The sequence below is a fragment of the Pipistrellus kuhlii genome, unplaced genomic scaffold (assembly GCF_014108245.1).
Source record: "Pipistrellus kuhlii isolate mPipKuh1 unplaced genomic scaffold, mPipKuh1.p scaffold_m20_p_10, whole genome shotgun sequence".
Lineage (NCBI taxonomy): Eukaryota > Metazoa > Chordata > Mammalia > Chiroptera > Vespertilionidae > Pipistrellus > Pipistrellus kuhlii.
This window is the reverse complement of record NW_023425405.1, coordinates 53,417,060-53,444,182: the sequence shown is the minus strand read 5'-3', so window position 1 is coordinate 53,444,182 and position 27,123 is coordinate 53,417,060. Positions and strand designations below refer to the sequence as shown.

At 35.5% G+C, this 27,123-nt stretch overlaps 1 protein-coding gene across 8 annotated transcripts in view; it reads right to left on the bottom strand.

The window, feature by feature from the left end:
* Positions 1 to 1,647: 1,647 nt before the first annotated feature.
* Positions 1,648 to 27,123, bottom strand: part of CDK13 (cyclin dependent kinase 13) — a 100,933-nt gene continuing 75,457 nt past the window's right edge. For 3 of the 8 annotated variants that reach the window (XM_045578602.1, XM_045578603.1, XM_045578604.1), the window contains 6 exons: positions 18,191 to 18,307; positions 17,483 to 17,614; positions 11,344 to 11,391; positions 9,428 to 9,633; positions 3,646 to 4,101; positions 1,648 to 3,079 (listed from right to left, as the gene is read on the bottom strand). In XM_045578602.1, the coding sequence (XP_045434558.1) occupies positions 2,229 to 3,079; positions 3,646 to 4,101; positions 9,428 to 9,633; positions 11,344 to 11,391; positions 17,483 to 17,614; positions 18,191 to 18,307 (1,810 nt within the window). In that variant the 3' untranslated portion in view covers positions 1,648 to 2,228. The remainder of the gene's footprint in view (positions 3,080 to 3,645; positions 4,102 to 9,427; positions 9,634 to 11,343; positions 11,392 to 17,482; positions 17,615 to 18,190; positions 18,308 to 27,123) is intronic. The other 5 variants (XM_036429796.2, XM_036429797.2, XM_045578606.1 and 2 more) reach the window with 3 other exon arrangements.

Below are 27,123 nucleotides of genomic sequence, written 5' to 3'. Positions count from 1 at the left end.
TGCTATAAGGATTTTACTACCATATCAGGGCAATATTCAAGTAACAACTTCCCTATTCATCCAGCCACTCTCGCAACATAAATACATAACTAAAAGGTTTTGAAAAACTATCCAAACACAGTTCAATTGTATATAAAATATTTAATTTTTAAAACACAGGCTATTCATGTCACATAAATATCTTCAATTTTATGTTAGCTACTATGGTCAGCAGAATTAACAAGTATGACTATTAAGAATAACTTAGATACTGTCACTTATAGGAAAGTCTAAAGCTCTAAGACTCACCATATTAAAATTTCAGATACTTGAATACTGTAGCTATTTTGTAAAATTTCAAAGTATTTCTTCACTTCCTGCAATGCAGTTTCATTATAAGTTGTTAGTACTTAATATCCAAATAAAAGCAAAGTAAGTTTTTCTTTCATTTCTCCCCAACAACAAAAAAGTTGCATCAAAAAATAAAATGGTCAACTGACATCGTTTTATAGCAGTAAAATGGTAAATTATCCACTTTAAAATATTCTTACTCTCACCAAGCTAGAATGCTTCCCATATACTACATTAAACGAAGGCTCGCAAGTCAGATAAAGGGCACAAGGTTAAAAGACTGGCTTTAGAACTGGAGGGATTTCCAGTCTGTAACAGTTGTTTCAATTTAAGATTCCAAATCAGATTCCAGGAGAGAAGAGTGAAAACAAAACGGTTAATTGACACAACTCTCATTTCCAGACTCTCTTTTTTCAGTTAGTGATGTGGAAACACTGGTTATGTACCTTTGGTTCCTGTCTAAAATTATTATAATTATCTGTGTGAGTGTGCACAACAAGTTAGATTTAACACATTACAATTTAAATAAGAATTTCTCCATTCTTTGTTGCTTTTAATTTTTAAAAATGCTGAATTGAACTGAAGTCCTAATAAATCTCACAGGTGAGAGGAGTTTTCTCTCACTTTTTCTTTGCTTGCAATAAATTCAATTTAGGCATTGTTTGTAATTAACAAGTGAACAGTGTTAATTTTTTCTTAAAATATGGTGTTTGCTACCCCGCCCCCAGGTGTTAATAGAATTATGCAAATTATGTTTGTTATGCCCTGTTTCTATGTTACTATGACAAAAGGAAATGGAACGACATGGCAGCCTAAAAGAAAACATGCTCTGAAATTCTCATTAAGCTATTGCTTTCAAAAAAAATTTTTTTTTTTTACTTTCAACATTTAAATGGCAGAACTTTTTAGACCTCATTGGAAGTGAAGTACTGATCGCAGTTCTATTCCCTTTCTTTACTCTCACTCCCTTTTCAAGAGAAGGTGGTAGTGGAAGATAACACAGCCCAAAGACAGGCAGAAAAGGAGAAAGGGTGATAGGCAGACAATGGATCTAACAGGAACTGAACAGGCAGCCCTAAACCCCCAAGAGCTCCCTTCTTCTTCAATACAATGTATTGATTCCCTTCAGAAGACAAATGGGTGTAAAGGTTAACTACTTTTTCAGACCTTAAGCTTACCTGTTAAGGCACTTACTTACCCTCCCCACCCCACCCATATTTTTCATATAAAACCCACTTTTCATTTGAATGCTTTTTGCTAGGTTATGATAATCTGCAAAATAAAACAAAAATAACATTGACCATTTTTTTTTTTTATAAAACTTGCTTCAAGAGAAAGGTTGTGTTTTATTTTCTGAAATGAGCACAAAGTACACCTTTCACAATAACACTGAAAGCAGGTGCAAAGACTGACAGTGACCTTTGACTAAAGGTAGCTTTGTAAAAAGAAAAATACCAAATAAATCAGTGCCCTTTCTGATTGTTGTAAAACTGGAGAAGGAAGGGATTGGTTGGTTGTTACATAAAAGTTGGTCCAAACTTACAAAAAAAAAGCACAAATGTGCATAGTTCAGATCTGCAAGAGGGCCATAAAGAACTTTTATGTCCCTAATATTAGCATCCACTTAAAACTGCAAGAATACAAAATAAAACTGTTAACTAGAATTTGTGAAGATGTACAATCAATAGATCTAGTTTTTAGAACAGCATGAATTTAAGCAAAGGTGGGGTTTTTTTGTTTTTTTGGTCTTTTTAAACTATTGTATGCAAGACCCTTTCCACATAAAAATAAAGCTGTTGTTGAATTAATATTATTCAAGTCTCTTGGATTGCTGCCTTAAACTGCAGCTAGAAAAGTCTTTCCAGATAAAAATGATGTGCCTGAGGAAAAACTGATACTCAGTAAGGCAGCCCTCTGCCTCGACCCCTGCCGGCTGGCGTGCTAATGTGTCCCCTGTATCCTTGTGAGTAGCCAGGTCCTTGGGCAGGAGAAGTCCAGGTCTGTCCGTGCATGAGGCTGGGGCCCCCCGGGTTTTCCTGTAAGGTACCACCATAGTTATAGTTGTGCATCTTGGCTGGCAAAGGATGAGTACTCTCTGGCCCTGTGGAAGGGTCACCGCTGTTCGCCAGGACTGCGATGGGGCCATGGCTATATTCAAATCTGTGGTCCTTGTCTCCACTAAACAGCATGGGAGCAGTGTTGAGGTAAATGTCTCCATAGCCAGCCACTGAAGTGGGAAACGACTCGGAAAAGGCAGGAGGCTGGGGTGGACCACCAGAATGAGATGAAGTGTTACTGTAGTTATCCAAAGGCTGAATATCTGAGTTCCCAAGGAAGCTACGTCGTTCCAGTGGTAGCGCAGAGCCACCTCCTAGACCATCATTACTAATATAAGGAGCAGAAGAGAAAGAAGAGGATCCAAAATTGTCCTTGTAGTCCGAAGGGGGTGCATAAGTATCACCTGCCTGGTAGTCAATACCACCTTCTCTTTTGGGGTCCTCCTGGGGTTGGTGCTGAGTGAGCAGCTGCAGCAGGGCTGCCTTCACTCCGGCATGAGGGTCAGTCAGGGAAGAACCAGTGGCGGGAACGTGCTGGTTTTCTGTCCGATAATCCAGGTCATCTTCAGTGACTGGTGGTGGTTCAGGTGGTTCCGGAGGTCGTTGGTCAGGAGGCAGAATACGAGGCCGCTCTGGTTCTGGTGTGAGCTCCAACATCCTCATGTCTTGGTGCTGAATGAGATCATTTTGCCCTAAGTGAAGAAAGAAGAAGAAAAAAAAGAGTCAAAATATACTGTGGAAAATCAAATGTTCAAAATAGTTAATGTTTCCTATGGGTGGTCCTAAAAGACTTCCATCTCTGTGCAACCACTCACCGCCACCCCCCCCCCCAAAAAAAAAATAGAAAAGGGAAACAGTATATAAACCCTAATACTGCCTACTAACATTTAAATGTCTGGTGACCAAAAATTATATTATATTTGACTTTATAAAGGTATCTCATATATGCCTGTTTATTGTTTGAAGAACAAAAGCTACTGTATATGCAAAATTTCTGCCTTGGTCAATCATCCTGTTATAGCTGGAGTAAAAGATTATTTCTTAACCATAGAAATCCATGATATTCATAATAAGTTATATCGCACATGGATAATTTGCTAAAGAATCAATGTCTAGAAGTAAACAGATTAAAAAACCTAAGACCTGAGAATTTTCAGACATTTCCTTGCAATGCCACTCAACAATACACATTACAGATAATCAACAGTAAGAAACCAGTGTGGACGCAGCTCCATTGGTGGTCCATCTGCACACTCACCCGACACCGGAGTGCTAGGTTCTGGAGGCGGTCTGAGTTGTAGCGATGCTGCTTCGTGGCCCGATCCGTTTTCCCTTTCCTCTAGTAGCACTTCTTTCTGCTTTGACTGCTGAGCCTTTATTAACTGAGTCAACAGAACTGCAAATGCACTCTGCACGGCCGCCTGGGCAGCATCAGCTTCCACTTTCGGCTGGGCGCTCCGAGCCGAAGGCTGAATTCCTCCCAGCGGTTTTGAAGACTCCTGTTGTGGTGTTGATGGATCTGTCTGTTTTTCACCTGTTGCCAAAATTCCAGCAGGAAGGTTTATTTTATTTAGCTGTTGTTCAGTCTCAGAGATAACCTTAATGTTCAACACTTGAACAAAATCAGCCATATTAATACTTGTTTTAGATTGTAGTAGGTTTAGTAGAATTGCCAATTCAGTGTGGTTTAACTGCTGTCCAGGGCCTGTTTTTACTAAAGACAAAATTTGTATTGATTAGAATTGCCATAATCATGGCTGCCCCACCCACAAAATGGCTCTGTATGACCACATGAAAATGTGTATTTGTAGGACAGTGTTTAAGAAACACTGTAAAAAGGGAATCTTATTTTAATTTAATTTCATATTCATTTAAGACAGAACTATATGTAAATTTTTTTAAAAGACTGTGGTCCATTCTGAATAAATTATCTTTAGGAACAAATATTTCAAAAGGGAAATCAAGACTATCACTAGAACCCTATACTATAAAAGTAACTAGGAAATGTCACCTGTGAATGGGAATGAACGACGATAAAGACGACGATACTCCAGTGTCAGGTAATTTCCAAGCATTTTTATATCCTCTATTACAACAATATAAGGCATGCTCTATTATTAGCCCCATTTTTAAATGAAGAAGAAATGTTATATAACTAGAGGCCGAATGCATGAAATTCATGCAAAGGGCTCAGCCCTCGCAGCCTGGACAGCTTGCCTCAAACCCTTGCAACCCTGGCTTCATCTGGAAGGATGTCCGGAAGGTTGTTTGGCTGTCTGGTCTAATTAGCATATTTTGTTATTATTATTATAGATACCAGTTTTAGATTAAATCAAATCAAACTTTTATAAGTTATTCTTGTGACCTGTAGCATTAATAAGGAACAAAGTTTGATTACTATACCCCAAAGGCCATTTTCCCTCATTTTCGCTTTCATTTCTCTATTAACAGAGGCAGACTCTGTGAGCTCAGAAGTACTCTTTATGGTGTCTCCTCTACAGAAGTGGCATTTCCCTATTTCAAGACACTTACTGATTAATGGAGAAAATTAAGCAAAGAGGATACATTCCTATTTCAAAAAAAAAAATCAATTTTCACTTAATAGTGAATTTTTTTAAAAAGGAAAACAATAAAATAAAATTAAACTCTCCACCATTAACAGGGTTATTAAATATGTAGATAACAAAATGAGCCCAGAAAGGGCAATTCATTTTTTACCAGCTAAAATAGAATGAGCCGAAACCGGTTTGGCTCAATGGATAGAGCGTCGGCTTGGGGACTGAAGGGTCCCGGGTTCGATTCCGGTCAAGGGCATGTACCTTGCTTGCGGGCATATCCCCAGTAGGGGGTGTGCAAGAGGCAGCTGATCGATGACTCTCTCTCATCGATGTTTCTAACTCTCTATCTCTCTCCCTTCCTCTCTGTACAAAATCAATAAAATATATATAAAAAAATAATAATAAAATAAAATAAAATAGAATAGAATGAAATAACTAAACTTCCACTAGGTTTGCTAGTGGACTAAAGACAACAGTTCCATGAATAGGAGGAGAAATAAAGACCTGATAGTCTTGTTAAGGAAGATGACAACTGTAACCTGACTACCATCCACACTTCATATTACTGACCTCTCAGATCCTGTTTCAGTAGATGGTATATAAAATATGTAGCTTAAGTAAAAATTAAGAAAACTTCCTGTTGCTTCTCTTTGCCTTTCTCCATATTTTACAAATTTTAACATGAAAATAAACTGAACTTGATTTAGATAGCCTTCATAATATGTACAATAGAAATGTTTTCCAGAGCTATGAATAAAATATTTTAATGTATAAAGGAAATTCATTTTAAAAAGAAATTCTGAATACTCCTCTACAAGAAATAAAAATTGCTGCTGCTTTTTAAAGTAATATTTATCAATAACTTAATGTTGTCTGACTAAGGTCAAGTATGAGCTTGCAGATTATATCGGAAAGCATTAATGGTAATCTTACTCAAGCTTTCTCAGCTAATCTAGTCTATATTTACACCCAACCACCAAAAGTTAAATCTGATTCACGGATCCTTTATCATCAATTAACTAACCAACCAATATTTACTCACCTCTTACTATGTGCTACGCTACCTTTTCAGGTTTAATAATTACCACCTACACACACACACACACACACACACACACACACACACACACACCTACATACAGGCAGACCTTGGAAATAGAGTGGGTTTGGTGCCACACAAATAAAGCAAATATTGCAAGTCAACACACATTTTTTGGTTTCCCAGCACATATAAAAATTATGTTTATTCTATATTGAAGTCTATTAAGTATGCAACAGCATTATTTCTAAAGTATGGCTTGCATACTTAATAAAAAATACTTAATATTATATGAAAACTTTATTTAAAAAAATACTTTATTACTAAAAAAATGCTAACCATCATGAGCCTTCAGCTGGTCAATAACCTTTTTGCTGGTGGAGGGTCTTGCCTCAATGTTGATGGCTGCTGACTGACCAAGTGTAGCAGTAGCTGAAGGTTGGGGTAACAGTTTCTTTGCAGCATACAATGCTATTTGATAACACTTTACCAAAGTAAAACTTTTTTCAAAATTGGAGTCAAACCTCTCAAACCCTGAAGTTGCTTTATCACCTAAGATTATGTAGTATTCTAAATCCTTTATCATTTCACCTATTGTCACAGGAGTACCACTTTCTTTTTTCTCTGAGTAACAACTTTCATCTGTTAAAAGTTATATCAGTTTGGTTACAGCAATTCAGTCACATCTTCAGGCTTCACTTCTGCTTCCAGGTCTCTTGCTCTTCCCACCACATCTTACTTCCTCCTCTGAAGTCTTGAACATCAAAGTCATCTACTAGGTTTGGAATCATCTTCCAAATGCCTGTTAATGTTCTTTAGATATCGTCCCACACATCATGAATGTTCTTTATGGCATACAGGTTTTTACTTTGCTCAAATCCATCAGAGGAATCACTATCTATGGCAGCTATACTCTTACAAAATGTATTTCCTAAGTAGTAAGACTTTAAAGTTGAAATTGCTCCTACATCCATAAGCTGTAGAATGGGTGCTAACAGGCATGAAAACAACATTAATCTCGCTGTAGATCTCCATCAGAGATCTTGGGTGACTATGTGCATTGTCAATGAGTAGTATATTCTGAAACAAATCTCATTTTTTTGCTGAGAATTAAGCCTCAACTGTGGGCTTACAATATTCAGTGACCTATGCTGTAAACAACTGTCCAGTCCTCCAGGCTTTGTTGTCCCACTTACAAAGCACAGGCAGAGTAGATTTACCATAATTCTTAAGGACACGGAGATTTTCAGAATGATAAATGAGCATTGGCTTTAACTTAAAGTTACTAGCTGCATTGGCCTCTAACAACAGTTAGCCTGTCCTCTGAAACCAGGCCTTGACTTCTGCTGTCTAGCTATCAAAGTCGTAGATAGCATCTTCTTTCATTTTAAGGATGTATTTCTACATTGAAAATCTGTTGTTTAGAGTAGCCACCATCATTAATTACCTTAGCTAGATCTTCTTGATAACTTGCTGCAGCTTCTACATTATTACTTGCAGCTTTTCTGGCACTTTTATGTTATGAAGATGGCTTCTTTCCTTAAACCTCATGAAGCGCCCTAACTGGTTTGGCTCAGTGGATAGAGCATCAGTCTATGGACTGAAGGGTCCCAGGTTCGATTCTGGTCAGGAGCATGTACCTTGGTTGCTGACACATCCCTGGTAGGGGGGATGTGCAGGAGGCAGCTAATCAATGTTTCTCTCTCATTGATGTTTCTAACTCTCTATCCTTTTCCCTTCCTCTCTGTAAAAAAATCAATATATTAAAAAAAACAAAAAACAAACCTCATGAAGCAATCTCTGCTAGCTCCAAATATTTCTTCTGCCATTTCCTTACCTCTCTTAGCCATCACAGAATTGAGGAGAGTTATGGCCTTGCTTTGAATTAGGCTGTTCCTACCATTTGTGGTGTTTACTAGAGTAGTACTTTTAATTTCCTTCAGTAACTTTTCTTTTGCATTCACAACTTGATTAACTGGTGCAAGAGGCCTAGCTTTTGGTCTTACACTGCTTTTGGCATGCCTTCCTTACTAAACTTAATCATTTCTAGCTTTTGATTTAAAGTGTAGCTCTTCCTTTCCCTTGAACACGTAAAAGCCATTATGAGGTTATTGACTGGCCCAATTTCAATTTACTATTGTGTCTGAGGAGATAGGGAGGTCCAAGGAGATGGGAAGAGATGGTCAAAAGTCAATAGAGCAGTCAGAACACATATAACGTTTATCAATTAAGTAAGCTATCTTCTATGGCACTGTTGGGGCGCCCCTAAACAATTCGAACAGTAACATCAAAGATCACTGGTCACCGCCCTGGCCGGTGTGGCTGCAGATGGTTGAGCGAAGTCCCACACACCAAAAGGTCACCAATTTCTCATCAGGGCACATAGGCACCCCTGGTTGGGGTGCATACAGGAGGCAATCAATCAATGTTTCTCTGTTACATCAATGTTTCCCCCTCTCCCCCCTAAAATCAATAAAAAATATATTTAAAAAATAAAAGACCAATCACTGATCACCACAATAAACATAATAATGAAAAAGTTTGAAATATTCTGAGAGTTACCAAAATGTGACTAACGAATAAATGCTGTTGGAAAAATGGCGCTGAAATACTTGTTCAAAGCAGGATTACCATAAACGTTCAATTTATGAAAATTGCAGTATCTATGAAGTGCAATAAAGTGTAGCACAATAAAACAAAGTATGCCTGTATTTATTTCATATCTGCCTGTCTACACACACACACACACACACACACACACACACACACGCTAAATCTGAATGCTTTCTGATCTCTTGAGGCCAAATGAGGGAGTAGATTCCATTTTTGAAAAAGTTAACATTGAAGAGATTGATTTCTCATGAAAAAGCTTACTCTTACAACAGATTGAGTCAGAGGGAAAAATTTAAGTTTTTCCCAAATATCCTTCTTTGTAACCCTTCAAAGTCATTTGTGGCACAAAATCAGATTCCAATCTTTTGAGATTCTATAATATAATGGGAAATATATTAAGAGTAATTTCTGAGGACATTATAGACAGTACAAAAGAGCTTCTATTATAATTTTGGCTGTTTTCTTATATCCCTCTTACTTCTTGAGCATTCAGACATTAAATGCTGAGCCTCAGTGACAACAGTTTTAGCAAAAGACCTACTGATTCCTGTACTAAGAGGAAAAAGAAAGTAGAGAAATCTGACTAACAATTAGTCATATATAATTTGAGACCCTCTTTGTTAAGTTCATCTTACCTTGAGGTTGCTTACTATTGTGATGCCAGTACCAGTGACACATCTGTACTGGCACAAGTAAATAACAAAGAAATATCAAGTTCAGTGAATAAACCTTAATGTTCAACTTTTAACCTCCCACACTTTAGCATAAGAACAATATAATCAACAGTAGCCACAAAACAACTGGAAGAAAACCATGGGAGCATTACTGACCAGGTGCCACATTCGAGTTGCCCTGAGATTTCAGTTGTGAAGTTGGCAGCACACCCTGGGGTGTGTTCGTTCTGCTGTCATCCAAGCCCAGAGACAAGTCCTTTTTGGGGGCTTTAACTGTGGAAACATCATCAGTCATGCCCATTTGCTTCTGTCTTCTTCGCTTTTTACTCCACAACTCATGACAGTCTTGCCATAAAGGAAGGCTAGAAAAAAAAGAATAAAATGGTTTCTCAGTGGCATTTCTTAACAACAAAATACTAATATTTCTAAACAACCAAAATGCCACTCCCACACCCCTGCAAGTTGTTCTTGAAGACTTGACACACAGGCTGTACAACTGTTCCAATAACAATTGGCCTTGATGCACACCTCCTTCAGTACTTCATCTTTATAAATAGACTGTGGCTTCTGAATAATCAACAAATAATCATTTATTAAAACTATAAATGAAGAGTGTAAGGTCAGCCCTAGCTGATTTGGCTCAGTGGATAAAGTGTCGGCCTGCAGACTGAAGGGTCCTGGGTTTGATACCGGTGTCAAAGGCACATGCACAGATTGCGGGTTTGATCCCCAGTAGGGGGAATGCAGGAGGCAGCCAATCAATGATTTCGCATCACTGATGTTTCTATCTCTCCCTCTCCCTTCTTCTCTGAAATCAATAAAAATATATTTTTAAAAAAGAATGTATAAAAATAGGTTACATTTATCCTTGGTACAGTCTTTTAAAGCCAATTCTTATCATAGAACATCATACATTGAATACGATATTACAAAAGGCAAAAAAAATATGCCATTTGCAGAAATTAGACTAGACAGAGGATTGAAAGTACACAGACTAGGACATAACAACTATGAAAATTTTTCTTGCAAAAACTTTTAACTTTTTAATACCCTCGTATTTGCTTCTGTAAGCAAATGTCCTAGAATTAAACTGATGCTACAGGAATTTCAAAAAAAGAAAATCCAGGCTCATTATTCATCAACGAAAGTTTTGAATAGCTAGCAAGTATTATCAAAATTACCTTCAATTATGAAACAACTCTACCTGAATGTAATTTCATAAACCTAACAACAGTGCAGAATAACTTTTGCTTAAAAAGAGACTTAAGTATTTGATTTATAAATGTTTCTGTTTACCCTAATAATCCAATATTATGTCTATTTAAAGATGAGAAAATTAAGGCTTGGAAAGGTTAATAAACTTGCCCAGAATAACTACAATTTTCCTTAAGAAGCCCTGACCTGATGATGCAAGTCTGCAGTCTTCAGCCTATATATGTTTTCCTCTAAGGATACATGAAGACTTTTTTTTTTTAATTGTTTTAAAATAATTTCTATATCCACATGTCCTTTTTCCTACAACTGATCTTTGAGAATGGCCTGCACATTCAGCAAATTCTTTCATACCTCCTCTTTTACAGTTATTCTTATCTCATGTTATAAAAGAAAAGCATATGCAACAACATGGTTGAGTCTTAGCAATGTAATATAGTATTACGTTTAAAAAAAAATCATTCCCAAAAGATTACAAATAGCATGACCCCCTTTTATAAAATTAAAAACTAAAATTTAAAAATATAAATTACTATGAGTACATGTAGATGGCAACAAAAAGTTTATACAAAAGAAAACAGGGATGATGGTTACTTCAGGTACAGGAAGGCAAAGGGATATGGGTTGTGGAGTAGGGTTGGAGTGGGGAAAGGTATGATATGATTAAAATAGATTATTTTCAAGATTCTAGCTTTCATTTGGTAGGCTCATAGCTGCTTATCAACATCATTTAAAATAACTAATTAGGTAACTAAAGGGGAAAAAAAGAGAGCCATGCATGGACCAACAATGAGTGATACAAGGATTATGATTAAACCAAGTTTATGCACCTGAGGTCCAAAAACAAAACAAAGGCATACCTCTTAGCCATCTTACTATGATGCATTGCCTCAGCGTGTAATAACCTCCTGGAGTAACAAACAAAGGGACAATTTGAAATGTTGATATAGGGAAGCTGTAAGGCATCATAATCCCACCAAAGCCTTTCCTCTCTGTTTTCTCCCCTAGCCCCTCTCTCTGTGTGTGCCTGTGTTTTTTATAAGACATGCAGCCTTAGCCTCTGCTGGGACATTCTGAATTCAGACGAACTGCAGTAACGAGTGACTTTACTTCCACCATCCAAATATTCTGGGAATGCATGGCTCTTATGAAAGAGTCCCACGAGTGTAAAGCAAAAAAAAAAATCCACTAAAAGGGCCGAAGCTGGTTTGGCTCAGTGGATAGAGCGTCGGCCTGCGGACTGAAAGGTCCCGGGTTCGATTCCGGTCAGGGGCACATACCTTGGTTGCGGGCACATCCCCAGTGGGGGTGTGCAGGGGGCAGCTGGTAGATGAATCTCTCTCATCGACGTTTCTAACTCTCTATCCCTCTCAATTCCTTTCTGTGTAACATCAATAAAATATATATTTTTTTAAAATCCACTAAAAGGGCTTTGTTCCCTCCCATAATTTAAAGGCAAGAGATTCTTTATGGATGATTTCAACACTCATCTTTAGGTCAGATAAACATCACCCAACAAATAGCTAACACAGTATTAAGTCAGTGTTGCTGATTAACAGATGTACCAGGAATGTTTTCTAGGATGAACACATTTTTATGTTCTTTTCTGAAGGTTCAAATACTGGCACAGCCAGTTATTGTGTCTCATTAGGCAAGTAATGACCTCTGTGCCTCAATTTTAAAAATGAGATAACTATACAAGATAGGGTAGAGGTAATATATGTTAATATATGTAAGTGCTTGGGCATGGTTAGGCAATATATTCATGTATGATTCCATTTATCATCATTCAGTAAGGTAGCTTAAAGCTATTGTTATTAAATCATACCATGAAATATTTATGCAAATAGAGCTGGTCACATTTTACTTTATGCATTATTTAATACTTTATACTTGCTATGAAGAAAAAAAAATTATAGGCTAGGTGCCATTCTAATTCACTTTTTAGCAATTTTTTTTCTCTTCATTAATTTGACAGGACATCTAACACAATTAAGAGAGTTACTTTTTTATATTTTTTAATACTCCACTCTCATTTGATTATTCTTAAAATATTGATCAGAAGAGTGTTTACACACACATATTTCCTAAAGGAATACCATACCTTTCTTCATCGTCCTTAGTTCATAAATAATTTGTAATTTTAATTATCTATTACATATTATAAAATGAAAGATAAGATAGTTTATAATACTTTTATTTAAATATTAGATTGACATCTTTATAATTTTACCTGACTGCCTTAGTGATATATCCCATAACTTATTACTTGTTTACAGAATTTTCATCAAAATGTGTATTAATGTTTATTTTTAATGAAAAAAATGTAGTCAGGTACATTCTGATAAAAACAGTGAATTTAGGTATTAATTTGACAATATGAACAGTGTTTCCAATTAAGTTATGTGGGAGACACTTTTCATAAGTTGAAGGGAATACATCTATAGTTCCAAGGTTTTGACAGAAACATATAGTTTAAAAATGTAATAAGAAAAATTTAATAAATTGGCAAAGTAACACTAGAATGACATGCTAACTTCCTAACCTTTTCTAAGTATACTGGTTTAAACACGTATGAATTAAAAAACAAAAAAAAAGTAACAAGTATCAGAGGTATTTTAATAGGTATTCATAAAGCTTCTTTGGTTTACTTTCCCAAAATTTGAAAAATTAAGTGATTAATGACTGAATAACTTATCTTTTGGCAAGTCATGGGGTTTCCAGGCTTTACTGTCAGAAAAATTAAAGGAGGAAAAAATCTTAAGTTTATATTTTAAAGATCATTAAAATAACATTAGATGACAGATTACTTTGTGGTTTTGGAAATATAATATGGAGGGAATTTAAAACTCAGTGATGTAACTATGACAAAACTCCACCTATTCTCAAATGCTTGTTTACAATGTACTTATTAAAATAATATTAAAATTAATGTGGAACTGTTGCATTCTAGGATAAGTACTATTAATTGATATGCAAATTACATGGGGAAATTAGCCCTATTTATTTTATTAGGTTGCTTTTCCAACAAAATCTAATATTTTTCTCCTTTTCTAAACTGAAATGTATGCTATTAATATTTGCAATGACAAATTAATCAAGAAGAAAAAGAAAACTGTAGTCAGTTTTTAAAAATAAAATTTCCATTTATGTGTATACATATGTTTTAAAAATGTATAACAAGGTAATCAATTAATACTTTGGAGCAAAAATATATGTTGCATTAAAAATCTACAGAAGCAATATAAGTTCAAAATGAAAAAAAGAGCAATGTCAAATTGTTAGTTTCTTCATACATTTTTCTTGTTGTTGTTAATCCTCACCAAAGGATATTTTTCCACTGATTTTTTGAGAGAATGGGAGGGAGAGAGATAGAGAGAAACATTGACGTGAGAGAGACACATCGATTAATTGTCTCGTGCATGTGCCCCAGGGACCCTGGATCAAGCCTGCAACCAATGTATGTGCCCTTGAGCAGAATCAAACCTGAGACCCTTCAGTCTGTGGGTTGACACTCTATCCACTAAACCAAACAGGCACGACTCTTCACATATTTTCTAAGGAAATGTTTGGGAATATAAAGGTAAGATATTTTTATTTCATTGAATATATTTTTAAGAGTGATATAACTGCTCTATTTAAGTGTCAATGTTTATGATACATTGAAAATTACATCTTTTGCAACTATTTAAACCATTGATTTTAAAAATTTAGATATCAATTAAAATGTACTTTTATACAGTTTTACCAGAATTCTTTCATGTGTACTACTTAAACCAATATGTCAATTTAGATCAACTTAGACATTATCAATATATAAGAAAAATTACATTATATTCCTCTTGATATAATAAAGCAGAAAGCACACGTTACTATCTAGCTAATTCTTGCAAAAAATAAATAAAAAGAAGTTACTCTAATCCTGATATTAAAAAAAAAAAAAAACAACAACAACAACAAAAAAAAAACAATTAAAGTCAGATTTTAGGCTGAAACCGGTTTGGCTCAATGGCCTGCGGACTGAAAGGTTCCGGGTTCAATTCCAGTCAAGGGCATGTACCTTGGTTGGGGGCACATCCAAGGGGGGGGTGTGCAAGAGGCAGCTGATCAATGATTCTCTCTCATCGATGTTTCTAACTCTCTATCCCTCTCTCTCCCTCTCTGTAAAAAATCAATAAAATATATTTTAAAAAATAATAATAAAGTCAGATTTTAGAATGTTTTACAAAACAGCTAGCCTGGTGTCAATATCATAAAAATCTTTTCCAAACAGTGGTTAAAGACTGAAAACACATGACAGCTAAATGAAATATGTAAGCTCTGCCCTAAAACAAAGGCTATAAAAGAATATTATTATGGAGAAATTTGACTATAGGCTATTAGATATTACAATGTTAAATTTCTTATGCTTTATACAGAATTAGTCTTAGTTCTTATAGAATCACTTATAAATGAAGCATTACTTCCACAATATATTATTCAAACAGTTCAAATAAAAGTTTACATAGATTGATAAAGCAAATATGTCCAAATATTAGCTGTTAAATCTAGGAGAACATATGAATGCTCATTGTATTATTTTTTCTATTTTAATGTAAATGAGAAAATTTTCAAATCCAAAATTGAAAAAAATTCTTTAAAGGAATACTAGAGCCAGTTTCATGACAGCTAATAGCTACTGATGAGCAAAACAAACAAAAACCCATGAGACAATTCAACATTTAATAATTCGGTCCCTCAATATACCAGACTAGAGGCCTAGGGTACAGATTTGTGCACCAATGAGGTCCCTCGGCCTGGCCTGTGGGATTGGGCGGAAACTGGCTAACATCCCTTGAGGTGTCCCAGATTGCGAGGGCGAAGGCCAGGCTGAGGGACCCCACTGGTGCACGATTGGGGCCAGGAAGGGACTGTGAGAGGGCTCTAGTGCATATCTGACCCATCTTGCTCAGTCCTGATTGGCTGAACTCCAACAGCAAGCTAACCTACCAGAGTGTCTGCTCCCTGGTGGTCAGTGCACATCATAGTAAGCAGTTGAGTGGCCTTAGCATATTATTAGTATACTAGAGGCCCAGTGTGCAAAATTTGAGCATGGTGGGGAAGGGGGTAGTTTCCCCTCAGCCCAGCCTGCACCCTCTTCAATCTGAGACCCCCTTGAGAGATGTCCAACTGCCTGTTAGACATCCCTCTCACAATCTGGGACTGCTGACTCCCAAACGCTTGCCTGCCTAACAGCCTGACCACCCCCTAACTACTCCCCTGCCAGCCTGATAGAGGTCTGACTGCTCCCCTACCTGCCCTCCCCTGCCAGCCTGGTCCCCGCCCCAACTACCCTCCTCTATAGGCCTGGTCCCCCCAAAGTGCCCTCCCCTGAAGGCCTAGGCATTCCTAACTGTCTTCCCCTGCAGGCCATCTTGTGGTGGCCATCTTTGACCACATGGGAGTGGCCATATTGTATGTTGGGAGTGGTGGTCAATTTGAATATTACCGCTTTACCGCTTTATTAGATAGGATTATGCTTTGGTTGAACTGATGACTGGACAACCAGACACTTAGCATATTAGGCTTTTATTTTTTACTTTTTATTTTTTTTAAGTAGATTTTCTTTCTTTTTTTTAAGACTATTATCCCATGTTTTTAAAATATATTTTATTAATTTTTTACAGAGAGGAAGAGGGAGGGATAGAGAGTTAGAAACATCGATGAGAGAGAATCATCGATCAGCTGCCTCTTACACACCTCCTACTGGAGATGTGCCCGCAACCAAGGTATATGCCCTTGACTGGAATCTAGAAACATCCATGAGAGAGAATCATCTATCAGCTGCCTCTTACACACCTCCTACTGGAGATGTGCCCGCAACCAAGGTATATGCCCTTGACTGGAATCGAACCCGGGACCTTTCAGTCCGCAGGCCGACGTTTATCCACTGAGCCAAACTGGTCTCGGCTAGGCTTTTATTTTATAGGATATATCCTTTAAGCCTTTCAAATCATCTCCACAAAGAGATGATTTGTATACAGCAAAAACTTAATGAAGCTGAGTATGAAGGTCTCACAGAAATATTGTAAACCCAATCTAAGTGATAAGTGAGAGAGTCAGGATTTGAACTTCAAAGCCCATGTTTGTTCATTTATAATATGTTCTGTATTAAGTGGAAACATTTTATTATTGTACACACAGGCTTGTTTTATGACACTCATCAACATTTTTTAAATTATTATGAAAATGCCTTCTAAGTTTCTAGATCTTGCCAAGAAGAACCACCAAATCATCTGCTTTGTCCTCTCTCTGTCTCCAAATCAATATTAGAGAAATTATAGGAGCCACAAGAGAGTCAAGTTTAAAAAAAAACACAGCTATTCTGACTCCCAAACTTGATGCATTCCACCCTTCCCTTCCCCACTGGACAATAAACTAATTTTATACAGGCTTTTAATACTAATATTCTTTTATCCAGTGATTAAACATTTATTATATAGTCTGCCAAGGAATATATTAGAACTCCTTTCTCTTACTGGACTAACTAGAGTTTGAGAGCGGGGTCCACCCTTTACTGTATTTGTATTCTTGGGCAAGTTTCTTAACCTCTTTGAGCCTGCTTCCTCCTCTGTAAAATTGTGATGATGATAATAATACTCACCTCAGAAGACCATAAAGATGAATGTAACACATCAAAAATGTTTAGCATTCGCACTCAAAATTTTAGCAACACCAACTAATAGTATAAGCAGTAGTATGGGTACTACAATAAGCTGCAGCATTAATATCTTCTTTGAATTAAAATATATTAATAAAATTAGCTAGAGAAAGACTACTTTTGTTAGTCCTACGGTTAGCTGAACATTAAGCATTCTAGATATGCAAATTATATATTTTATACTGTTATTCTATTTCTTTTTATTTATTCTTTTTTTTTTTCCGGATAGTTACATACAGATCTTATTGAACCCGTCCCGTTTCTTTGCATATGGGATCCAATGATAAAAAGTCACTTACTCAGGTGGGGGCATCTTTGAGGGTTCCACATCCCGTAGGAACTCACACTGAAGAGCTTGCTCTGCAGTGCAGCGCTTACTAGGATCCAAGGCCAGCATGTAATCAAATAAGTCTAGTGCGGCTGCAGGAATACTGACATGAGAGGATTAGAAAAGTTATTCGTGGTCTTTGACACAAGTTTAATGTTTCTTTAGAAGCTTATTACAAGTACTAGCATTTTATAACATGTTCATAACAACTTATTCCAGTAAATACCAATTTTCTTTTGAAAAATACGTTCACATATTTTTATAACTATCATTCTAATAATTTTAGTTTTGGCAAACAACAGTATATTTTATTACTCTATGGGCAATTTGCTGTCATAACACAAATTAAGAATTGAACAGAAAAGTTTCCTACAATAAAAATAAAAGCCTGAGCTCAAGTTGAAAGATGTTCCAACAAAATTTAAAATAATGTTAAAAGTTTTTTCTATGTAAACACCAAATCTAACACACAATCCCAAACCAGTGGTTCCATAATGGTGGTGAAATGGTAATTTGCACGTAGCAAAGGGAAACTCAAAATAAAATGACACAGAATAATTGTGATAGATCTACTTTGAGTCAGTAGAGAATTGAGTAACATTTAACATTCATAGTAAATTACTAAAAAACAAACAAAAACATTCAATGCAATATGGATGTTTAAGCAACCCCTTCTTACAAAACAAATTCTTCTCTTAACTTTCGACGATATTGCTTCTTTGGTTTCATGGTGTTGAAATACGGTAGTTTGATTACATCGGGCCACACTGCAGGACATGGACTCCCACATATACGGCTAAACACACAAAAAGAAGTACATCACTATAAATTACACAGACAAAATAATACATACAACTGCCATACAATACATCAACTCATTTAAGTCCTGACATAAATATAGAAATTTTATTAAATATTTCACTCAGCTCAATGTAATTACTTGTTTTAAGAAATCAATTTATTTTCAGTGGATACATCTAATACTCCAAACATTCCAGTTCCTAGAAGGAAACCTTATTTATAAAATCAAATCTTAAAGGGTAACACTCAAAATATGCTGATCATATGTTAAACAAAATAATTTTATCCCAATAAATTAAGAAACAAGAGTTTAGTATATGCTTTTCTCTGATTTTATAGGTAGCTGTCATTTACCTCTTTTCATGAATATAATGAAGTTTGTAATAAAAGCAGAAACAGATATACTGCACTCAGGAAGATAAGTACATTGTAAATGAAGACTATTAAATTCTGTCAACTGGTTAACCCTAAAAGTAACATTCTTGAAACATTTAAGTTCTTTAAAATGACGCCACAGATTTCAAGGTATTAAGAAACTTTAACTGCTTTACTCTCTGCTTATCTGTATATTGAAAATACTAATTTTTAAAAAGGTATTTTTTAAATAATCTCACCTGAGATGTTTTTGAACACACACACACACAGAGAGAGAGAGAGAGAGAGAGAGAGAGAGAGAGAGAGAGAGAGAGAGAGAGAGAGAGAAATTGAGAGAAATTGAGAGACTGAGAGAGAGAGAGAAATGTCAATGTGACAGAGAAACATCAATTGGTTGACTCCCATATGCAGTATGTGACCTGCTTGGGAATCAAACCACCACCTTTTGCTGTTCAGCAAGCATGTCAAACTCAAAGGCTACCATGGGCCAAATAAATAAGATTTACGTTTTTGTGGGCCGCAAAAAAAAAAAAAAAAAAAAAAAAAAAGCAAGCTTTAATTTTCATAGAAATATAGGTTTATTTCGATAAAGACATGTTAAATACAAAGAGATGAAATGAGTAACCATTAATATAAATTATAGAACATTTTAATAAAAATTAATATTTTTAACATTAACTTACCAGACACTGAATAACTGCACAAATTAATAAGCATATCACAAATAAATCTATTTTTCTTGTTCTCCAAAGTCAAAATACTTCCTGTTGCGCACACCAAGCAAGTCAGTACATGACTAATGACATGGCAATTGACTGCTAAAATATTCGTAAGGCGTGTAAGGAAAATGAATGCAACACAGTAACAGTAGTCAGTCATTAGCGAACACTGTAGTTTGTTATTAATAATTATGTGTAACAGAATATTTAAAAATCAAACTACAAAATTTTTATTAAAATGTTTCTTACGTAATTATATTGGCTGGGCCACAAAAATATTGATTGTGGGCTGCGAGTTTGACATGCTGGTTTGGTGTACAGGACAACAGTTCCAATCAATTGAACCGCCCAACCAGGGTGAAAACCCTCATAATTATTTTATTAATTAGTAAGTCTTTGTTACAATAATTTATAGAAGAAATGCTATAACAAATAGGCAACTCCAATTAGTAAATAATTAAAAACTGATTTTGGTAATAGATAAAAAAAAATGGTTAAATATGCTTAACTTGAATATACTAAATCTCAAGGATAAAATATATAGTATATAAAATAATCAGCTGGTCTTTAAATGTAAAAAGAAAAGGCCCATGTGTTGCTAACTAAAAATATTCTATATATACATAATTATGAATGTATGTCCCAAAGTGCATAAGCATTTGACAAGTGAAACTGCCATTCTCAGAAACACATATTTATTAAGAGAACCTCTGACACTTTTAAAATTACATGTCAACCAAACTGTGCTTTTTGATAATCTCCCTTATCTATGAGGGATATGTTCCAAGACCTTCAATGGATGCCTGTAACCACGAATAGTAATAAACCCTATGTATGCAATGTTTTTTTCCTATACATGCATACACACTAATGGTCAAGTTTAATGTATAAATTAGGCACAGCAAGAAATTAACAACCCTAATAATCAAATAGAAAAATTATAACAATATTCTATAATAAAAGTTATATGAATGTGATCTCTTTCAAAATGTCTTTTCTTTTTTTATTGATTTCAGAGAGGAAGAGAGAGTGAGAAAAAGATGGAAACATCAATGATGAGGATTGGCTGACTCCTGCATACACCCTGATTGGGGATCGAACCCACAACCTGGGTATGTGTCTTAAAAACCTGTTAACCGGGGAGTTCCCTTTTTAATTACGCAACATACAATGGGCGCATACTCTTTCACTAGGACGTGTCAGTACGTCACACCAGTGGACCTAATTTTATATTATTATTTTTTTAATTTATACTTAATTAAAATAAATGAAATATGTATTTTTTGTTTATATATAAAGCACAAAGGAAAATACAAAATTACGAACAAATAGAAAAGAACAACAACAAAAAAATGGAAACATCGAATTAAAAAATTATAAATTTTACAAACAATTATAAAGATTATAAAAAATATATACTATCCCTCTCAGGGTGCAACATATATTTCAAGGACGTATTCATACGTCCTACCCGTTCCCGATATTGTTTATGTTTGACGTATTTATACGTCACGCTCGGTTAACAGGTTAACCAGGAATTGAATCTGCCACTTCTTTGTGTACAGTATGATGCTCCAACCAACTGAGCAACACCAGCCAGGGCTCTCTCAAAATATCTCATTGCACTGCACTCACCCTTATACAGTGTGGGCACCCTGCACAAAAGGATGATTCATGTTCCCCATGGGAAGAAATGGGCTGACGTAAGATTTCATCATTGCACTACTGGGAACATCACATAATTTAAAACTATGATTTATTGCTAGAATGTTACATTTAATATTTTCAGACCAAGGGTAACCAAAATTGAAACCACAGATAACGAGGACTACTGTAGCTTTTTTTATTTTTATAAGCCCAAGCTTTAAGAAAAGTACCCAAATCTTATTCTTTGTCCACTTCCAATCTTTTCTCTCTTAAGAAAGCAAGCCAAACTCAGGAGTACGGCCTTTTATAATCTGGTCCCAACTGCCTTTCCTACTCTCATCTCCCAATATCTCTCTTCTCATAGACCAACCATGCCTGCATACTGCTGCTCATATTCCTTTCTTCCTGGATGCTACCTAGCTGAATCTTTATCATTTCTCAAGGGTCAGATAAAAAGCAATTCATTCAGAGAGGTCTTCTTTATCCCCAATACTACTCAAAATGATTGCTCTTTGCATGCTACTTGTTTCCTTTGATACTATATCATCCTACTTTGTATTTTAGTTGTTTATATGTACGTTTGTCTTACTAAATTATAATTTGGGAACCATGACCTTTAAACAATATACAAGTGGGAAAAGAAATAAGACAAATATGTTAATGTCAAAGAGAAGTACTCAGGCAAAAGCATGGAAGTAGCTAAATTTAGACATTTAGGAGGAAGACTAAGAAAATCAGTACAGGAGGAATTTAGAGCTCAGGGAGGTTTACCTGGAAGATAAACAGATGCCACACAATTCAGTTTTAAGAGGCAGTTTGCCTAACTAAAGTTAACCCTTAAACATACAGTTCTTATATTATACAGAGATCTTTTTCAGTAAATTTATTTTATAATTTTAACATCTTTTCTCTAGCTTACTTTATTATAAGAATACAGAATATATGTAACAAAATATTTATTAACTGACTTTCTATTATTTGACAAGGCTTCTTGTCAATAATAGGCTATTAGTAGTTCAGTTTTGGAAGAGTCAAAGTTATACTCAGATTTGACTGCATCTGGGGTCGGTGCTCCAACTTCCCATGTTATTCAAATGTCAACTGTATAATGAAGGCAAATTTTAGAACTGAATCCTGTGTGATAATGATCAAATTGCACTGCATAAGAATTTGTTTCTTCTTTCATAAAACAGAGATTAATTTTACTTAAGAGCTATGAAATTAAATGAGCTAGCATTCTGGCCCATTAATCTACACTAATAAAAGAGAAAGATGCAAATTGACCATATCTTCTCCACGCCCACCAGCAAATAAGAAGTATGCAAATTAACCCATCAAAGATTGTGGGTTAATTTGCATACACAGGCACTGAGTGGCAGGGGGCAAGATGTTTGCATCATCGCCATGGCAACGACACAGGCATTCTGCACCACCCCAGCCACTCAGGGCAGCCTTGAAAGGTGGAAAGGCGGCTCCCGGCTGGAGCGAAAGCAGTGCGGCCAGCCAGGGGAAGGAAGGCCCGTTCTTGCACGAATCTTCGTGCACTGGACCTCTACTAGCCTTCAATAAATATCAGTTTCATTACCTCTTAGCTAAAGAGTTTCAATTATTTCATTATATATGTGGTGAAAAATTATCTAAGTCTTAAAGTTATCAATTGGTAGCAGCATACAGGATGGAACAGACATACTGAGGCTTGGAAAGTTACTAGAAACTAGGGAAGCAGATAGGAATTGATAATAACTATATATTAGTAACATCTGTGCCTGATGATCAGCGAGCTATCCCAAAATCATTTACTGAAGATGTCCTAAAATGTATCATATGGTAAAACCCAAATATCTGAGGTCTAAATTTGGAATCTATTCTTATCTGATTTTTATATTCTGATGTCAATACTATATGACAGTTTTACATTTTTTATGAGACTGGCAGGACAAACCCGTCTCTCTACCTACCTATTCCTCTAATTAGTCCTCCCAGAATTTCCTTGCAGATAAAATATAGAATCAATACTGCCACACTCCAAAAGTAAGAGCATCCTATTGGAATTCAACTACTGCTCTGAATTTATAGATTAATCCAGAAAGTATTGCTATCCTTACAAAGCTTAAAATTTCTATCACAAAAATATTAAACTTTATACTTCATTCATTTTAATATATATTTTTTCAATTAGATCTTGTATATTTCTTTTTACAGATATGTTTTGTTTTTACTTTTTAAAAACTTGTTCCTATCCTTATTGTATTTCCTAAGCAGTAAGTAGGAAAGTTTTACTGTAGGAAAAATTTGAGATAAAAATTTTAGGCAACCATCTGAGATTCTATGATCCCTAACAGTTTTAACAGTTGTCTCTTTGAGGCTTTCTAGGTTAATACTAGTAACTAAAGTTGTATTACCTATATTAATTATAATTAGTTGTATTAATTGTATTGCCTGTAATCAGAATTCATCCATTTTTTTTCAAATGAGTGTACCTCTTTATCATTATGGGATGTTACATTATATAGTAATTTCCAATCAATGTTAGAATGATATTGATGCACTACACAATACTGGGTAGTTTTGTTATGTTTCTGATTTTAATGGGAGTACTTTCACCGTTTACCACTGGAAAAGATGACGACTTTGGTGTGAAAACAATACATAACAAAGATAGTTACAGGTACACAGAAATTCACCCACATATTGTTAAGGAAACATTTATTTATTCCTTTTTACTATAGGCTTTGTTTTTGTAGCTTTAAATATTTAAAGGATGCTTTAGGTTAATCAGTTTAATTTTTAGAAACCTTATAATCATTACCTGCATTTCCTTCCCTAAGCTACTAATGTAGTAAAGGATTTCCTTAATACTTGATTGTCCTTACATTCAGACAAGGAATACCACCTAGGCCTAATAAAAGTACTATTATTTTAGTAACATGCTGCATTCTACTTGTTAATTTGTCCTGCATCAATACTCATGTGAGATTGGTATAAAGCAGCAGTTTTCAAAATTGAGGTCCTAAGACCCTTGGGTGTGCCTTAGACCCTTCAAGGGCCTGGCACTTTGAAGGTATTAACTAAGCCTTTATGTGCCCTTTTCAATGTGTTGACTTTCTACTGATAGTACAGAGCCAATAGTGGGTAAAACTACCAGAACCGTAACCTGATTCAAGGCAATGACAACAAACAAGGCAGTAAGTACTCTTCACTACCACACAATCTAGGGACAAGGCAGAAGCCAGTTCTACTTAAGAATGTATTTGTTGAAGCAGCAAAAAATATTAATGTATTAAACACCAATACTTTGAGAAATCATCTTTTTAACAGTCTCAGTAATGAAATAGAAAATACTCATAAAGCACTTCTGCACCACAAAATCTGATAGCTACCTTGAGAAGCACCTGAACAATTATTTGAGTTGCAAGCTGAGGTAGCTGCTTTATTCACGGATCACCTTTTTTACCTGCAAAAACAACTAACAAACTATGATCATTCAGACTTGGGTATCTGTCAGACATTTTCTCAAATACGTTCAAAGTCAGTTTGTTACTTCAGGAAGACAATTGCAATATTTACTGCCAATTACACAATTCGAGCTTTCAGGAGAAAAATCAGAATACTAGAAAGCTTGTTATCTACACCATGAAATTGACAGCTTCACAATAAATACCTACAGGGTCCTCTGCTGAGACCAGTGGTGATAATAAATAATAAAATGTTACATGTGGAAAAGATGCTCAATTCAGTGATACAATATTTTCCAAATGAAAAATACATAGTTTACAAAATCATCAGATTTGTAAAAGATCCATTCAGATGGCAAGAGAGACCAATGGATTCAATATATTAGAGTACAAAGTATTCCTTCATTTGGTTTCAGATTGCACATTATAACTAACCTATAAAAAATTACCATTTATTTAGTACAGCTTCAAAAAAGAATATGCACAAAGAGTTGAAAAGACTGAGAATAGTGTATCACAGACATGAGGATCCCAGATGTATCGGGTCTAGTAATAATTAATGTCATTTTTAAACATTCGTTTAAAATCTTGCTTGGTGTTGACTTGTATTGACATAACCTTCAAACACGTGGTATCTACAGAACGTGTGAAGTGCAATTAACAAGTTTTGCTTGAAAAAGTTTGTGTTTGGTTTGGTTTTTGTTGCAAAACTAGGGCTAAGAAGATGGCGGATGAAGAGCATATTCGGCACTACATGCTTTACGAGTTCCAATTAGGAAGAAAAGCAAGTGAGGCTGCAAAAAACATCTGTAGTGCTCTTGGTCAAAATGCCAGCGTTGGTTTGAGAAATTTTGCGAGGGAAATTTTTCGTTAGATGACAAGAGTAGTTGAGGCCGTGTGTCCAATTTTGATCAAGAAGCTCTTCAAGCTCTTTTGGTGCAAAATCCTCAAATTACCCAACAAGAGCTTGCGACAACTTTAAATTGTTCACAAAAAACAATTTCCAATCAATTGCGTGCACTTGGCAAAGTCCAAAAGTTTGGAAAATGGGTTCCTCATGAGTTGACCGACAACAACCGTAATCAAAGAGTCACAATTTGCAGTTCGCTCCTCTCTCGTCAAAACCGTTTGCCGTTTTTAGAGCAAATTGTTACCGGAGATGAAGAATGGGTGCTGTATGTTAATTTGAAAGGGTGGCCTCAATGGTTGGACAAAAATGAGGCTCCGCAGCCCACGCCAAAACCTGACTTGCATGCGAAAAAAGTGATGTGTGTTTGGTGGAATTTTAAAGAAATTCTTCATTATGAACTTTTACCATCTAACCAAACCATTACAAGTGCAGTGTATAGTGCCCAATTGGAAAGGTTAGCCCAAGCTTTAAGAGAAAAAGAACCCGCGCTGATTAATCAGAAGGGCGTAATTCTTCACCACGATAACGCACGACCGCATACTGCAAGAATCAATGCTGAAAAACTGCGCCAGTTGGAATGGGAAGTTCTCCCTCAACCTGCATATTCTCCTGATATTGCCCCTTCCGATTACCATTTGTTTTGTTCTTTGCAAAACTTTCTTCTTGGAAAAAAATTTAATAATGAAGAATGCCTCAAAAATGCATTGACCGAATTTTTTGCATCAAAATCACAAGAATTTTACAACAGAGGGATTAAAATGCTTCCTGAGCGTTGGGCACAAGTAGTAGAAAACAACGGCAACTATATTGTTGATTAAATTTTGTTGTATTGTTTAAATAAATTCGATTTAAAAAAGTATTAGAAAACGACATTAATTATTACTAGACCTAATACTTACTAAGCCAAACAGTAAAAGATTTGTACAAATATACAAATGCTACTCATTTCACCAATATTTATTTCCATTTAGGAAATAATGATTTTTTACGATTTTAGATGTTATTTTCAACCTATTCTTTTTAAATGAATTAAAAGTACTTTTAATTTCTGATGTGGTAAATATCAATAAATACTACCAACATAAACAAAAGCTCCTGGGACCTTTCATAATATTTAAAAGTGTAGATACGTTTTGATTAAGAAGCACAAGTTTACGGAATTTTTTGTTATGATTTAAAAATGATATATATGCTTCATTTTTTTTAAAATGGGAACTTTCCTTCTTTTCCTATATTCTGAAAAAAGCCAAAGCCTGTGCCTTTAATGTTTTTAAAATTTCACCTGATTCACCAAATAGGCCTGAGGCTTTGGAGGGAAAGAGTAGTGGGGGGAATAGGGGAAGGTTGGATAGAGAGAAGCAGGATTCTTTTTACTCCAATCTATTTTCAATTTCTTCCATGATTATGTCTTTTATTTCATATGTAACGTATACTGCGTGATATATAAACGGTCTTTCGCTGGCAGCTAGAATTCTTAGAGTTAAAAGGGTTGACTCTTGTGTAAAAGCATTTTGCCCTCATTCATCCTATTATGTCCTCACCTTTGCTTTTCACTCTTTTTCCATCATTTTTTAAAAACTTTATTTTAGAGAGGAAAAAATCGGGAGCAGGAAAGGGAGAGAGAGACAGAAACGTCGATTTGATGTCCCAATTGTTTATGTAATCACTGTCTGATTCTTACATCTTCCCTGACCAGGAAGGGACC